General features: G+C 52.5%; 1 protein-coding gene and 1 long non-coding RNA gene across 4 annotated transcripts in view; both read right to left on the reverse strand.

The window, feature by feature from the left end:
- Positions 1–16,347, reverse strand: part of LOC132224201 (uncharacterized) — a 232,173-nt gene that overhangs the window by 21,552 nt on the left and 194,274 nt on the right. The gene's annotated exons all lie outside the window — the stretch shown is intronic.
- CLCN4 (chloride voltage-gated channel 4) overlaps positions 1–16,347 on the reverse strand; it is a 53,282-nt gene that overhangs the window by 18,238 nt on the left and 18,697 nt on the right. For all 3 annotated transcript variants that reach the window (XM_059679303.1, XM_059679305.1, XM_059679304.1), the window contains exons 2-8: positions 15,158–15,313; positions 13,891–13,990; positions 10,290–10,477; positions 8,272–8,394; positions 4,289–4,495; positions 3,829–3,909; positions 1,994–2,539 (exon numbers count right to left, since the gene is read on the reverse strand). In XM_059679303.1, the coding sequence (XP_059535286.1) occupies positions 1,994–2,539; positions 3,829–3,909; positions 4,289–4,495; positions 8,272–8,394; positions 10,290–10,477; positions 13,891–13,990; positions 15,158–15,283 (1,371 nt within the window). In that variant the 5' untranslated portion in view covers positions 15,284–15,313. The remainder of the gene's footprint in view (positions 1–1,993; positions 2,540–3,828; positions 3,910–4,288; positions 4,496–8,271; positions 8,395–10,289; positions 10,478–13,890; positions 13,991–15,157; positions 15,314–16,347) is intronic.

Consider the following 16,347-nt stretch of genomic DNA (forward strand, 5'->3'; position numbering starts at 1 on the left):
GGCAGCGCCCTCCTCCCGACAATGTCCATTTCCCGAAAAGCATTCGGAACAGGCTCAACCCCGGTGAGAGCGGCACAGACAGAGACTACACATGGTCTCACTCATTTATGGATCATAAAGACCATTATAAACTGATCACAAATAGACACAGGCAGAGCAGCATCGAACAGACTGTCAGACTGCAGCGGGAAGGCCGGGGAGGGTTGGGGGGAGGGGGGGGAAGAGATCAACCGACGGACTTGTATGTATGCAGATAAGCATAGCCAATGGGCACAGACACTGGGGGGTAGGGGAGGCCGGGGGAAGGTCAAGGGGGGAAAAAAGGAGACATATGTAACACTCTCTGTAATATTTTAAGCAATAAAACAAAATTTAAAAAAAAAAAGAGAGAGACTACGGGACTGAAAGGCCTCGGGAACAGCGTGCCTCCTGCTTTGGTGTGAAACACATTTCATCTCTCTAGCGCAGTGATGGCGAACCTATGACACGCGTGTCAGAGGTGACACGCGAACTCATTTTTTTGGTTGATTTTTCTTGGTTAAATGGCACTTAAATATATAAAATAAATATCAAAAATATGTCTTTGTTTTACTATGGTTGCAAAGATCAAAAAATGTCTATATGTGACACGGCACCAGAGTGAAGTTAGGGTTTTTCCAAATGCTGACACGCCGAGCTCAGAAGGTTCGCCATCACTGCCCTAGTGAGCAGGTAGCACGCCGGGCTCTCCGCGGCGGAGACTGCATTTGACTGGATCCTGAGCGGGAGCCGCATCTATGCCGACCCGGACTGTCATCAGTCTCAGGACGGAAGTGGCTCTCTAAGCAGAGTCCAGGTTAAGTCGGATCCTTGAGTGTGGCTGCACAAGTGTGGGACATTCCTGAGGAAACGGTTCCTTTCTGAGCTGCCCCTCCTCCCACTGCCACTGACTGCCCTGGAGCTTCAAAGCCGCCTGTCCCAGCAGGCACCAGGGGGTGGCCAGGGCCTTCCGCAGACACGAGCTCAGTCCCTTTGCTGGGAGCAGATGGAGCAGACCGTCAGCTGTTTAATGGAGTCCACCCCTCCTTGTTCTCAGGGCAAAAATTCAGGTTTGTGCCTGACCATTACACACTCAAGTATAAACTCCCTACCTGGTTTCTTCAACTTAAAAAAATAAATCATAAAAATCACACACAGACCCGGTGGGCGTGGCTCGGTGGCTGAGCATCGAGCTATGAACCAGGAGGTCATGGTTCAACTCCACGTCAGGGCACATGCCCGGGTTGTGGGCTCCATCCCCAGTGTGGGGCGTGCAGAAGGCAGCTGATCCATGATTCTGTCTCCTCATTGATGTTTCTATCGCTCTCTCCCTCTCCCTTCTTCTCTGAAATCAGTAAAAATATATTTTTAAAAATCGCACACAGAAGTAATCGTAATGGAAACCAATGGGTGTTCGGGAGGACTCTCAACGTTCTGCTTGCGGTCGTGGGTGCTGGTTACACAGTGTGTGTTTCAGGAAAGTTCGCCGAGCTTTCCGTGTCTCTGGATGAACGACATACTCTGAGCCATGGCTTCTTCACTTGTGAAGTGAGATTAAAAGCTATTTGAGCCCTGAACCGGTTTGGCTCGGTGGATAGAGCGTCGGCCTGCGGACTGAAAGGTCCCAGGTTCGATTCCGGTCAAGGGCATGTACCTGGGTTGCGGGCACATCCCCAGAAAGAGATGTGCAGGAGGCGGCTGATAGATGTTTCTAACTCTCTATCTCTCTCCCTTCCTCTCTGTAAAAAATCAATCAAATATATTTTTTTAAAAATAAATAAATAACAGCTATTTGAGAGGCTGGCTGTTTCTCAAAAGCATCGTTTCTTGTTGATTCAAAGAAGGTCCAGGGCCCAGCACAAGGCAACATTCAATACAGGCCTACCCCTCCCTCCCAGCACGATTCCATGGCGGCCAGCCGGCGCCAGCCCAGAAGGCCACGGGGCCCCCATCCCCCCCCCCCCCCGTCACTCACCTTCATGCCGAAGGTAAAGATGGTGATGACGATCTTAAAGACCAGCGCCAGGGCCAGCTGCCAGATGGCCGTGTACACCCCGCGCCCGGCCGGCCGGTCGGGAATGTCATCCACGGGCCGGGTCATGTTGGGGTCGTTGATGTAGTCGCAGAGCTGGGAGGACTCGAGGGCCCCGCAGTCATTGAACAGCTCGGAAATGAGCTCGCTCGTGCTCTGGCGCGTGTAGGGGTTGGGGTAGGCGACGATGGCGGTGATGGCGGTCACCACAATGACCTCCAGCACCGGGTACTTGCCCAGCCGGGTGGTTTTGCGCCTCCGGCACCAGGCGATGTTGCAGCGGATGAAGAGGGTGCCCCACAAGCCCCCGAAGACGCCCAGCAGGATGAACGGGAAGAGCTCGGCCATGTACCAGGGCGTGTGATACTCCACGTAAAAGAGGACGAGGCGGCTGTTGCCAAAGGGGTTGATGGAGCGCAGCGTGAAGGCCGCCACCAGGGCGGCGAAGAAAGACCGCCACAAGGTCTTCAGGGGGAAGTAGTAGCTGACCTGGGGGACGAGGCGCACATGAGTGGCCCGGGTTTCGCTATGACCCAAAGGCACCAACAAACACATGTCAAGGACTCTAACCGTGTCTGACAGTAGAATGGAGCCCAGTCAAGTGCTTTTCAGCTATTTTTTAAGAGAAATGAGAACATTTCATCATAATTCTGTTGATGGCATGGAGACCCCCCCCAAAAAAAAAAAAGCAAAGAAACCTCTGAATTAGATTCTACAGACAACAGAGTAGATCAAGGGTTGGAAAACCTGGCCCAGCAAATGTATCTGAATGGCACAGGAGTGAAGAATAAATTTTTGATTTGTAAATGGTTAGGAATGCCCTAGCTGGTTTGGCTTCAGGCCTACAGACTGAAGGGTCCCGGGTGTGATTCCGGTCAAGAGCACATACATGCCCGGGTTGTGGGATCGATCCCCAGTAGGGGGCATGTAGGAGACAGCCAACAAATGATTCTCTCTCATCATTGATGTTTCTATCTCTCTCCCCCTTTCCCTTCCTCTCTGACATCAATAAAAAAATTTTTTTTTAATAAGTAAATGGGCCGAAACCGGTTTGGCTCAGTGGATAGAGCGTCGGCCTGCGGACTGAAAGGTCCCAGGTTGGATTCCGGTCAAGGGCATGTACCTGGGTTGCGGGCATATCCCCAGTGGGAGATGTGCAGGAGGCGGCTGATCGATGTTTCTCTCTCATCGATGTTTCTAGCTCTCTATCCCTCTCCCTTCCTCTCTGTAAAAAATCAATAAAATACATATTTTTTTAAAAAGTGAATGGTTAGGAAGGACTATTTTGTGACATGCGAAATATTCAAAAGAACTCTATTTTTGTGACACGAGAAAATTATATAAAACTCCAGCTTTAGCTCCTAAGGAGAGTGGTGTCGGGATGCAGCCACGCGCGATCACGGGCGCATTGTCTGTGGCAGCTTCCCTGCGCCACGCAGGGCTGAGTGGCTGGGACCCAGCCCGGGAGACCCGCAAAGCCTCAAACAGTGACTCTCTGGCCCTTTACAGACGTTTGCCGGCCCCTGGAACAGACCTAGCCGCGTTGCCAAAAACAAAACTGCTTCATTAATTTGGTTATGAGGAAGGGGGACACTGCAAATCTTCCAGAACATTTATATCGGCATTTTCCAAACGTACTGAGCAGCCCCCATCGTGGCTCCTTAATGAGCGGCAGGAATCGTGTCAGCGGTCCTCAGAGGGCTTCAGGCAGCCGGCTGCTGAGCTCACCACTGACGCAGCCCGCAGCCCGCAGCCCGCAGCCCGGCCGCCCGGCTCACCTCCTCCAGGCTGAAAAGCACACCGCCAATCGGAGCACCAAACGCAACGGAGACCCCGGCAGCAGCCGCAGCTGAAAGTACCTGCAAGGCAAAGCGTTCCGTGTAGCCCGAGGCCTTTCATGAAAACAAGCGTTTGCAGGGGGTGCCAGTGTGGCTCAGTGGTTAAGCATCGACCTGTGAACCAGGAGGTCACGGTTCAATTCCCGGTCAGGGCACAGGCCCGGGTAGCAGGCTCCATCCCCAGTGTGGGGCCTGCAGGAGGCAGCTGATCCATGGTTCTCTCTCATCATTGATGTTTCTCTCTCTCCCTTTCCCTTCCTCTCTGACAATAAAAACAGAAGAATATGGAGGGGGTGGGGAGGAGGAGGAGGAGGAAGAGGAAGAGGAGGAGGGGAAACAAGCACGTGCAGGGGAGACCGGAGGGGGCCCCGTCCGGCAGAGGGGAGCTGAGCCCGCTCACCTCACGCCTCTTGCCCTCGTTCTTGCTGTACTTGGAGAAGAGGCTGCTGAAGAAGTTGCCGCAGCAACAAGCCACGTGTACCAGTGGCCCTTCCTTGCCGAGGCTCAGGCCCGAGGACACCACCAGCACCAGGGTCACGGTCTTGATCAGCAGGGTCCACTTGCCCAAGTAGCCCCTGATGATGAAGCCACTCAGGATGGTCTTTATCTGCAACAGAGGACGGAGCGCGGGGAGGTGTGAGAGGGTTGCTCGAGCCTGCCCCTACATCACATGGGAGAGGCCGCTTTCGGGTTGATTCAGCTATAATTTCCTATGAACAGCATTGATATTAACATATGATTTTAATGAGAAGAGATAAGCCAAAGGGCCTATATACTTATAGACACAGCCATGGACACAGGCAATAGGGTAGTGAAGGCCTGGAGGAGGGGGTAGGGGGGGAACTGGGAGATATGGGTAATACTAGTAACAATAAGAAATACATTATAAAAAGAAAAAGAAAGAAATAGTTGAAAAAGTTAAAAAACATAATCTTACATTCATGGAAATGTGAAACAGTCCAATTCATAGTAAATTTTAAGACCATAATGAGGGCCAAGTAGGTAATTATCAGGGTTTCGGTTTATTTGTGGCACTTTATCCTGTTCACAAGCCTCTGTTGTGTTGAAAAGAGACATGTAGCTATTGATTTTAACTGTTAATTGTTCACTATTGAAAGACCTTGCCCTAGCTGGTTTGGCTCAGTGGATAGAGCAGGGGTGGGCAAACTTTTTGACTCGAGGGCCACAATGGGTTCTTAAACTGGACCGGAGGGCCGGAACAAAAGCATGGATGGAGTGTCTGTGTGAACTAATATAAATTCAAAGTAAACATCATTACATAAAAGGGTACGGTCTTTTTTTTTTTAGTTTTATTCATTTCAAATGGGCCGGATCCGGCCCGCGGGCCGTAGTTTGCCCACGGCTGGGATAGAGTGTTGGCCTGTGGACCAAAGGGTCCTGGGTTCCATTCCGGTCAAGGGCATGTACCTGGGTTGCGGGCTCCTCCCCGGCCTGGGCCCTGGTCAGGGCCCGAGCAGGAGGCAACCAGTCAATGTGTTTCTCTCACATCCATGCTTCTCTCTGTCTCTCCCTCTCGCTTTCACTCTCCCTAAAATCAATGGAAAAATATCCTCAGGCGAGGATTAACAAATAACAATAATAAAATGCAGCCCCAGTAGAGAACCAGTCACTGCTCCATTCCTGACAAGTGTAGTACGGGTATTCCTGATTTCCCAATAGTTAAGGGATCGTCTTAAAACCCTCTTTGGCATCATGTCACCTTTCCCAATTTGGGGAGGGTGATGAAGTGAGCCAGTCCTTGACATTTCAAAGGGGTGTGAATGGACCATTTTCATCTCAGCATTATTGATGGAGAAAGAGCAAGAGCAAGTGTGCAGGCACGCGTGTGTGAGGAACTCAGGCACCCCTTCCCAGGGAACGTGAGGAAGGTCTTTTAGCTGCACAAACAGGTAGTATTTCTTGCACTACCCTCTAACTAATGCCAGACAAACTAGTGGTGGTTAAACCGGCCTTTAACTAGTCGTACTTGGCCTACTTGAGCCTGCGCCCTGGGCACCTCAGATCCGTTTATTTGAGGGATGTTTTATTATGCCTGCCACAATCCTGCACTTTTGTGTTGCCGTGAATAAAATTATCTCTAATTCTTTGTCAGTTACATAACATGGACTTGGACCCGAGGGTAGAGTTTAAGAGCATCATGCCATTTAGAAAATTACAAACATCTCAATGACCTGAGCCTCCGCCAGCCGTGACATGTGGTGAATTGAACAATGTAATAGGTATTTTGTAATTCTCTAAAATGATTTTATAAAATTGTCATGATCAAATTAGGGACTAAAGAAAGTGAACCCATTCCCAGTATATGCTACAATCCAATCACTTGCTTTCATCTGAATGAACAGAGACCGAATCAAGCAGCACTTTCACGAGATGAACTGGAGTGGGTTTGTGACTCAGTGGGGTGAAGTTTAAACCCTTTCGAGGAAAGAGATCCGTGAAAGAGAGTGTTCAGGTTTTATAATGAAACACCAACTTGGGGACATGTCTTACATAGTCAATAGCGGTTCTGATAATGAAGCAAACAGAATGGAAAGAGCCCCCCCCCCCCGCCCAGTTCTCTAAATCCCCAAGTCCAAGAGCAAATGTTCACATGTGAATGTGCTCTGGAGAGCTTAGACAAGCGCATTTCTTACACAGAAAAGTGTTCTCTAAATTTGCATTTAAAAAGGTTTCCAGCTGGGCCGGCGTGGCTCAGTGGTTGAGCATCAACCTATGAACCAGGAGGTCCTGGTTTGATTCCTGGTCAAGGGCACATGCCCAGGCTCCAGCCCCAGTAGGGGGTGTGCAGGAGGCAGCCGATCAATGATTCTCTCATCATGGATGTTTCTATCCCCTCTCCCTTTCTCTCTGAAATCAATAAAAATATATTTGATTTAAAAGTCAGCGTGGCCCTAGCTGGTGTGGCTCAGTGGATAGAGTGTTGGTCTGTGGACTGAAGGGTCCGAGGTTCGATTCCAGTCAAGGGCACATGCCCTGGTTTTGGGCTCTATCCCCAGTAGGGGGCGTGCAGGAGGCAGCCGATCCTTGGTTCTCTCTCATCATGGATGTTTCTCTCTCTCTCCCTCTCCCTTCTGCTCTGAAATCAATATATATATATATATATATATATATATGTATATATATATATATATATATATATATATTTTTTAAGTTAGCATGACATAGGGTATTTTTTTTGTCATTCCTGGAACAAGGCATGTCAAGCTTTCTTCTCGACCACCTTTTACTGACTCTGGCCCTTTGCATGAACCGCCTGGGCCCGGGCAGTGTTGGCGGCAGCAGAGAAGGGTGTGGGCGCAGGGAGCAGGGAGCAGGGAGCAGGGAGCGGGGTGCAGCGTGCATTGCCGGTCTGTCGCCATCATCGCTCACATCTTAAAACTCGCCATCTCCACTGCCTCAGGGCACGGGCAGCCCTGACCCGAAAGAGAACTGCACTGCTCTGCTTGGATTCCTGGCTAAAGTGTTTACTCTCCGGGCTTTCCGGGAATTGGCTCCATTATTGTTATTCCGCCCAGTAGGCCGTGCTGGTTTGAAGTCTAGTCTCAGGCGTCCCTCTGGTGTCTGCATGCAAGTGCTGCACACGCTAGAACTCTGGCTCCCAGGCGCGCTCACAGCGCAGGCCCTTTTGTGGAACTCAGTTTTGTGAAAACTGCAATGACCTTGTCACCACAAGAGCAAATGGTGGCAAGGGAGTTTACTCAGCAGCAAACCTTCTGCGCAACAAGCCTCCACTATCGTCCACTTCCACGTCACGTCCCCCTGCAGGGCCACACGCACACGTGCGGCTGATGCAGCTGCTCCCAGGGGCTTTGAGGGTTATGCGTGCTTTGCAAACACAAGACTTCAAGCATCTGAGAAGCAATGGCGCATGAATCCTGAGTGCAGAGCATAAATCCTGAGTTCAACTGCCAGCTTGCCGGCTGAGTGGCCTAGGACCGTGGTCAGCAAACCGCGGCTCGCGAGCCACATGCGGTTCTTTGGCCCCTTGAGTGTGGCTCTTCCACAAAATACCACGTGCAGGCGCGCCCGTACAGTGCGATTGAAACCTCGTGGCCCATGCGCAGGAGCCAGCATTTTGTGGAAGAGCCACACTCAAGGGGCCAAAGAGCCACATGTGGCTCGCGAGCCACGGTTTGCCAAGCTGCAGTTTGCCAACCACTGGCCTAGGACAAGTTACTGAACCTCTCTGTGCTTCAGTTCCTCATGTGTTAAATGAAGAGTAACAGTACCCACCTCAGAGGACCGATGTGGGGACTAAATGAGTTAATACATGTCAAATGCTTGGAGCCGGGCTTGGCCAAGTGCTCCGGAAGTGTCTGCTGTTCTCTTGATCGGCACAGAGGAAATCCGGCCCCTACTCACCTCGGGGATACCTGAGCCACAGGCGTAGGGCGCAAACACGCGCACCAGGGAGACGGCCAAGAACGCAAAGAGCAAGGCCCACAGGACATACAGCAGGTAGTTCAGGATGTAGGCGCTGGCACCCTGAACAAGACACAGAACAGGAAGGAGCCGGTGAGCCAGGCAGACCCGGGGTCCCACCCTCCGCTGTGACAGCAGCAGCGGGTGCTGTGTCAGCGAGAAGGCAGCGCTGCTTGGATCGGCTGCTGCTACTGCTACTCCACCCACAGACACTGCCGGCTGCTCCACGAGCACTTTCCACAGACCTGCGGCCGGTGAAAGCTCAGTGACCATGGAAACTGGGAATGAGCCCGGCCGGTGTGGCTCAGTGGTTGAGCATCGTCCCATGCACCAAAAGGTCACTGGTTTGATTTCCGATCAGGGCACATGCCCAGTTGGGGGCTCCATCCCCAGTGTGGGGTGTGCAGGAGGCAGCCGATCCATGATTCTCTCTCATCATGGATGTTTCTATCTCTCTCTCCCTCTCCCTTCCTCTCTGATATCAATAAAAATATATTTTAAAAAAACAAAATAAAACACATGTATCTAAGGGGACCTTTGACTTAAGAGGGGTTTTTGTGTGGGGTTTTTTTTAATGTATTTTATTGATTTCAGAGAGGAAGGGACAGGGAGAGAGAGATAGAAACATCAATGATGAGACAGAATCATGGATCGGCTGCCTCCTGCATGCCCCCTACCAGGGATCGAGCCCGCAACCCGGGCCTGTGCCCTGGACCAGAATCGATCCTGGGACCCTTCAGTCCACAGGCCAATGCTCTATCCACTGAGCCAAGCCAGCTAGGGCCCAAACTAAGATTTTTACCCAGATCTGAACCTCTAGGGCCATGAGGGCAAGCGCCCAGTCTGTGTGCACCACCCCACCCGCTGCCTGGATGTTCCCAGCACAGAATACACAGAAACCTCCTCCGTGACGCGATCTTAAAATGCATTGGAAGATGACAACTTGCACCACAGTGGGATGCCCCTTATGCCTGCTAGGACGGCTAGAATCGAAAACAGCTCATAACAAGTGCTGGTGAGGATGTGGACAAACCGGAACCCTCCATCGCTGCTGGCGGGGCTGTGACATGGTGCGATCTCTCTGGGAAACAGTCTGGCAGCTCCTCAAATGGCTAAACACAGACTTGCCATATGACCCAGCGATCTCTTAGGTATGTATCCAAGAGGAGTGGAAACTTATCCACACAAAAACGTGTACACAAATGTCCAAAACAAACTCATCCACAATAGAGCGAGAGTGGAAGCAAGCCCTGTTCATCAGCGGATGAGGGCTAAATAAACCGGTCTGCCCATACGCCGGAATGTTACTAAGCCATAAAAAGGCTGGAGTACCAAGGCCACTTGTGTGATTTTTAGAGATAACATCTTGTCCCTTCATTAGGAGGTATCAAAATCAGTGTTATTTCTTCATCAAACTACTCTCGGTAAGTAAAACAAAGCCAAGCACAAGATTTCTAAAAATATATACATGTTGCCTGGCAGGTCTGTGTCAACTGATTGAATGCTGACCCAGGCACCAGGAGGTCATGGTTTGATTCCCCATCAGGGCACATGCCCGGGTTGCAGGCTCGATCCCCAGTGCGGGGCATGCAGGAGGCAGCCCATGGATGTTTCTCTCATACATCAATGTTTCTCTCTCTCTCTCTCTCTCTCTCTCTCTCTCTCTCTCTCTCTCTCTCTCTCTCTCCCTCCCTCCCTCCCTCCCTAAAAACCAATAAAAACGTATTTAAAAACCATTCTAAAACACACATGTCTTATGCACATGAAACTGTGGGGGAGGGTTTTTCACCTGACGTTTGAAACAAGAGCTAGAATAACCAAGTCGTGCTGGTGCGAAGCCCGGAGTGATTAGCAGACACTCAAAGCTGACACCACGGACAGTCCCACCACGCCCAGCGGTGGCCCCCAGCCCCGCTGAGCGGCGGGCACCCCCAGGCAGGACCCGGCCGGACACCCACCTCCGAGCGATTGACCAGCAGCTCCGACCACTTCTGCCACAGGGGGCACTTGTCCCTGTCCTCAAACGTGGTCTCGGAGGAGGTCCAGCAGCACTGCTCGTGGCTGTACCAGAAGGCGGACAGGCAGATGCCCTCCTTCAGGTCGGTCATCCAGTCCACAGCCAGGTCGATGACCCCGGCCAAGGTGCCTGGAAGAGATAGCGAGAGGCTCTTAGAGGAAGCGCCCCTGGGGACAAAGTGGGGACACAGAGCACAGGGCCAGCGCCCTGGGGGCCACACGCAGAGGCAGTCCCCTGAGCACTGGGGACGCGGGAAGGCAAGCCCAGGCCAAGGACACACACAGGCCATGGGCTGGGTCCTCACACTTGCAGAGCCCGGCCCTCCCGGGTTCCAGAAACAAGGTGCACCCTCTTGGGAAGCACCTCCCCCACCCGGCAATCTCCTCTTTATCTTCCAGATCCCGGCACTTACGTCACCTCCTGCAGGAAGCCTTTCCTGATTTCCTAAGTTTGGGCTCAGCATACTTCCCGGGTATTTACCCATCAGCATGCCTGTCACATTCTAATACCATGCGGTGATAGACATGACATCTACATAACACATATGTTATCCTGATTGTATCTGTAGAGCAGGTCCCAGGGGTGTAAACGCTTCGGAAAATCGTTTTCCAAAAGTTGCTCACCAGGTTAAACAGTCACCATCCTTCCAAGCAATTCCAAAGCCTGAACACCTGCTGAGTAAAAGGTGATCACAGCACCCTACATGTTGTATGATTCCATGTCCATGTAACGGCCAGGGCGGGCAGAGAGAGACAGGCCGGGAGGAGGCTGCGGGCCCTGGAGCTTGACAGCTAAAGGACATGGAGGGTCTCTGGGTGCCGATGAAAATGTTCTAAAATTGATTGTGGCGATGGCTGCACAACCCCGTGAGGACACTAAAAACCACCGAATTATATACTTTAACTGGGTAGATTGTGTGGTATGTAAATTATACCACAATAAGGCTGTTACATATGTACACATACACACACACACATACATACATACAGCAAGTGGGGGTGATGCAGCTCAGAGGGGGAGAAGTGGACTTTTAGAAAAGGTGGTCAGAGAACACCTCAAGCAAAAGATGACGTTTGAACAAAGATCTAAAGAAGGTGAGTGTAAAAAAAATAAATAAATGGAAAGTGAGGGAGGGGTCCTGCAGATAGCCAGGGGTGAGACCCAACGATCACCCCAAATCCCGCCACCATTCACTCATTCATAATCACATTATCCCACACCCAGTCTTCCTGGCTGACTTCTCACAGTGCTGGCAGTTTCAGCTTCCTTCTATGAATGGAGTATCTGTGACACCCAGTGGCGATTCCCCATAAATGTTTTGTGAATGTTTTGTTCCGTGGAGCAACAGTGACACCCAGCGGTGATTCGTAATAAATGTTTGGTGAATGTTTCGTTCCATGGAGCAATAGTGACATCTGGTGGTGATTCATAGTAAATGCAGCGTTAATGTTTTCTTGGTATTTCCATTTGTGGTGCAACAGCGACATCTACTGATGAGTTCTTATAACTGCACTGCAGAGGAGACCCTGGACCTCTGTATCTCAGGAGTCAGAATGTAATGTCCAGGCTGTCACTAAGGAGATGACAGGCCAGGTAGTGGGACACCTGAGTCCTCTCCTCCAACTGGACAACAGGGAGGTGAATGGGACACAGTCTCCTGGCTTTCCTTCCAAGGTACATCCAGATCAAAAGAGCACTTCGGCGCTGGCAGTATCCGCTCATTCTTACCTTCCTCCTCTTCACTTGCTGACGTGAGCAGGGGTCCCCCTTCTCCTGTGGCTCTCACCCTGGCTGCACGTTAGTATCACAGGAGGAGCAGGAGGAAGTGGAGGGGGTCTTTGCTCAATGCTAGGGCATCATCTCCAAATACACTATCTGATGGAAGCCCAAGCAGCAGTATTTTGTTTTAATTCCCCAAGTGATTCTCCTTAAAAGAACTGGCAGTAATCGGATTGATAGTGAAGCCAACTGGTCAATATCGGGTAAAGACAGCCCGATCACAGCCTGATCAGGCTCTCAAATTAATCAATACATCTAACCTGCGTGGTGTACTCCAAGATGCCAGAACGTCTCTTCTGCATTTCTTTATTTCTCTATTCATTTCTCCTTCCTAGGAGCCGAGGGTAATGACACCGTGAGTGGTTTTTAAAATCTGTTCTAAACAAAGACATAAAAATTCACAGCCAGCTCCCACCCCGTCTACCATCAAAGGTCTTCATAGAAGCGGTCAAACAAATGGGTGGTGATGCACCCTATATCCACAAGCTCAAGTTCACTGGGCATGCCAGTGGGAGACAGGGATCGGCTGGGAGAAATGGGTGAACAGCTGCTGTAACTACAAGGAAAGGAGTTCCTCCCCCCCCCCTCCCCCGCCACCCTGAGCACTCCCCTTGGCTCTTTGTGACAGGCCAAGCCGGTGGAGCCCCTCCCACGGTTGTCTAGGGAACAAATCCAACTGAAATCCTCAGGAATCCCAAATCTCCATCTGCGCCCCTCAGTGCTCTGTCTTTCTCACAGCATCTGCTGTATCCTGCCCACATTACAGACCCTGTCCGGTCAGTGCTATACGCATAGCTCTACACTATGATGGGCAGGGGGTGTATTAAGGGGGTCTCCTCAGCTCGCCCAGGCTCTTTATCCCAGACATGACCCCGCACAGCCTCCTGAAAGGGAGGGGTGGCAGGAGGCAGCGTCCCTGGAGCGCTGCGCCCTGGACATTGAGAGTGTGGGTTTCTCCTCCACAGAGCCCTCCGCTCGCTCTGGACACCCGGTGCTGGGGCTAGAAAATGACGGACGCCCTGAGGGTCTGAACAGTGTATGGGCGGAGGGTAGCTCCAGCTAGCTCCCGGGGTGTCTCATTTTTTTATAAAGGAAATGGAGCCTTTTGTTAGAGGCCAGTTTAATATGTTTTTGTTGACTTTTAGAGAGAGAGGAAGGGGAGGGAGGGAGAGAGAGAAACACTGATGAGGGAGAACATCATCAGATCGGCTGCCTCCTAGGGATGGAGCCCACAACCCAGGCACAGGCCCTGACTGGGAATCGAACCGTGATCTCTCGGTTCCTGGTTCGGCGCTCAACCACTGAGCCACACCGGCTAGACGCGTGTCGCACATTATTTTGAGTGTCTTGGGGTGTTTGCAATTCGTGCCAGGGCCTCCCGGTATTAGCAAGGGCCAGCGTCACGTGGTGCTGTATTAGACCAAAAACTCTCCACACTTTTTTGCCATCTTCTTAAGCAAGCAGCACAGAATGTAGAGTGTGTGTTTTCATACGAGCTGGTGGCCACACGCCTGTGGACTGCACAGAGCTGGCCGGCGCCCCAATCACCGCTCTGCCATGCCCACACCGGAGCCCCGCCCTCGGGCCTCGCCTGACGGGTGACAGCCTTGACGTGTCCTGTATGCTCGTCTATCTCCCTCTCGGAGGGTTCAGGCACGGGTCGCCCGCATGGGATATGAGGGAAACGCTCTGTTTTCAGAACGCCATCCCAGCAGCTGCGCTGGGCCCGCGCCCGCCTCCGCCCGGGGTGCCCGGCCACGTACCCGCCAGCAGCCCGATGAGCAGCATCACCACCCATCCTGACCAGGCGTCCAGCAGGCCCTTGATGAACTCCCACACGGACTCCTTGCTTCTGCTGGTGATCTGCAAACGAGACACGCGGTTAATCCGGCACAGGCTCCAGTCCGCGCTTCCTCCCCTGCGCCTCCCTCAGGAGACCATGGAACTAAGCAGCTGATTTCCCACTCACGGCTGCTCCAGCTCCCTCCACACGACGGAGTGGGCTTTCTGCTTCAAAAACCCACTTCATTTAGCCCGGCCGGCCCGGCTCAGGGGTTGAGCATCAACCTAAGAACCAGGAGCTCACGGTTCGATTCCTGGTCAGGGCACAGGCCTGGGTGGCGGGTTTGATCCCCAGTAGGGGGCGTGCAGGAGGCGGCCAATCCATGACTCTCTCTCATCATTGATGTTTGTCTCTCTCCCTCTCCCTTCCTCTCTGAAGTCAATAAAAATATATATTTTTTAATCCACTTGATTAAACAAACTCACTAAGTGTGATTTGAGCGTTGATGATTCGCAAGCCATTCTGAAGGGAGACGTGGAGTCAGCGCCATTGCAGGCCATGAGGTGGCACTCTGGCTGTCACTCCTCACCTGCTCTGAAGACGCTGTCCCTGGGACTGATGGCAGCCCCCACACAGTAGGTCCGCCTCCGTGGAGGGAGACCTGGCCATGGCCCGTCCTCACCAGCAGACCCTCCTCTCACTGTGACCACTGGCTGGTTCCCCTCCTTCACCTCTACCTGCTTCTTCTAAGTGTCGGGCACTGGTTCCCACCTCCCCACCCCCTACTGTTCCCCCGAATGGCCCTGCCTGGCTCCTAGCTGCCTCCTGCCTCCTCCCTCTACAGAGCCAGGCCCCTGGGCCTCCCGCCCAAAGCACCTGGTGTTTTTCTTAATATATTGTTATTGATTTCAGAGAGAAAGGGAGAGGGAGAGAGAGGGAAACATCAATGATGAGAATCATGGATCGGCTGCCTCCTGCACGCCCCCTGCTGGGGATCGAACCTGCAACCTGGGCATGTGCCCTGACAGGGAATCGAACCGTGACCTCCTGGTTCATAGGCCGATGCTCAACCACTGAGCCACATGGGCCGAGCGAGCACCTGGTATTCTAGTGACCTGTCCACAGCTCTGCCTCTCCCACAGCCTTCCCTTCCTCAGAGCCCAGCCCACCTCGCTCTCTGTGTGAGGGAAGCACGGCCTGGCCATGTGAGGGAGTCCCCCCTACATGTCGGTCACGACGCCACCTACCTTTCTGTGCCTGTCGGTGTCCCGCGACTTCTCCCTCAGCCAGTCGATGGTGTGGAAGTCCTCGTATGTCCCCACGTCGGGGAATGGCTCATCCAGAAAATCCATGAGGTTGCCGGAGCCGCTCATCGCTTCTGCACGTGACCATGCTACTCACACCTGGGGGGAGGGGGGGGAGCCCAGTTAAAACGGGAGCAGGCGGCCTGCACACACCCGGCACCACCCGCTCACACTACTTTCTTATATAGGAAAGTACTCCGCTAGCATCTGCTGTGATGATGTACCTATAAGCAGGCACACACCGTCTGTCTCAGTCAACAGCAGCTGCTATAACAAACGTACCCTGGACTGGGTGGCTTCTGAGAAATGTGTTTTTCCCACAGTTCTGGAAACCAGGAAATCCACTCACAACCAAGTCATTGTCACCAAACCGCTCAGTGGTTCTCGTGGGAGCTGAAGTAGACCACTCAGCGGGCAGCCTACATGGCCATCACCCTGGACACCCAAGATGCGCAGCGACGGGAGAGTGGAAGTGCTGGCGACACTTGAGCTAGCTGTGGGAGCGTGGGCACTGGCCCTCCCCACGAGGGGCTGCCCTGGGGGTGGACAAGGAGACGGATGACAGGACCACCTGGCCCACGAGCCATGCTCTGGTCTTGATGTCTGTGTCCCCCCCAAAAATTCACAGGCTGAAACCCTAACCCCCAATGTGAGGGACTTAGGAAGAGGGCCTCTGGGAGGTGGGGAGGACACAGCGAGAGGCCTGGGACTGGGACCGGACCAGCTGGCACCTTGACCTCAGACAGTGGGAAAGAAATGTCTAGGTTTGTTTTAAATTATTTTTATTGGTTTCAGAGAGGAAGGGAGAGGGAGAGGGAGAGAGAAACCTCAATGATGAGAGAGAATCATGGACCGGCTGCCTCCTGCACGCCCTCCACTGGGGATCAAGCCCACAACCCGGGCACATGCCCTTGACCGGGAATTGAACCTTGACACAGGCCAGGCTGGGGTATTTCCTTACGGCAGCCTGAATGGACGGACGAAGACAAGCCAAGCGCCACGCAGGCGGGCGGCCCGCTGCCCTGGGCAAGCAGCTCGGGGTGCAGATGCTTGCGCTGAATTTTCCTTAACACTAGAAAGACTGAAACTTAGTATATACCTATATTGCCCAAAAGCAGTCAAAATGACTGCAT

Source organism: Myotis daubentonii, chromosome X, assembly GCF_963259705.1.
Source record: "Myotis daubentonii chromosome X, mMyoDau2.1, whole genome shotgun sequence".
In the NCBI taxonomy this organism is placed as follows: domain Eukaryota; kingdom Metazoa; phylum Chordata; class Mammalia; order Chiroptera; family Vespertilionidae; genus Myotis; species Myotis daubentonii.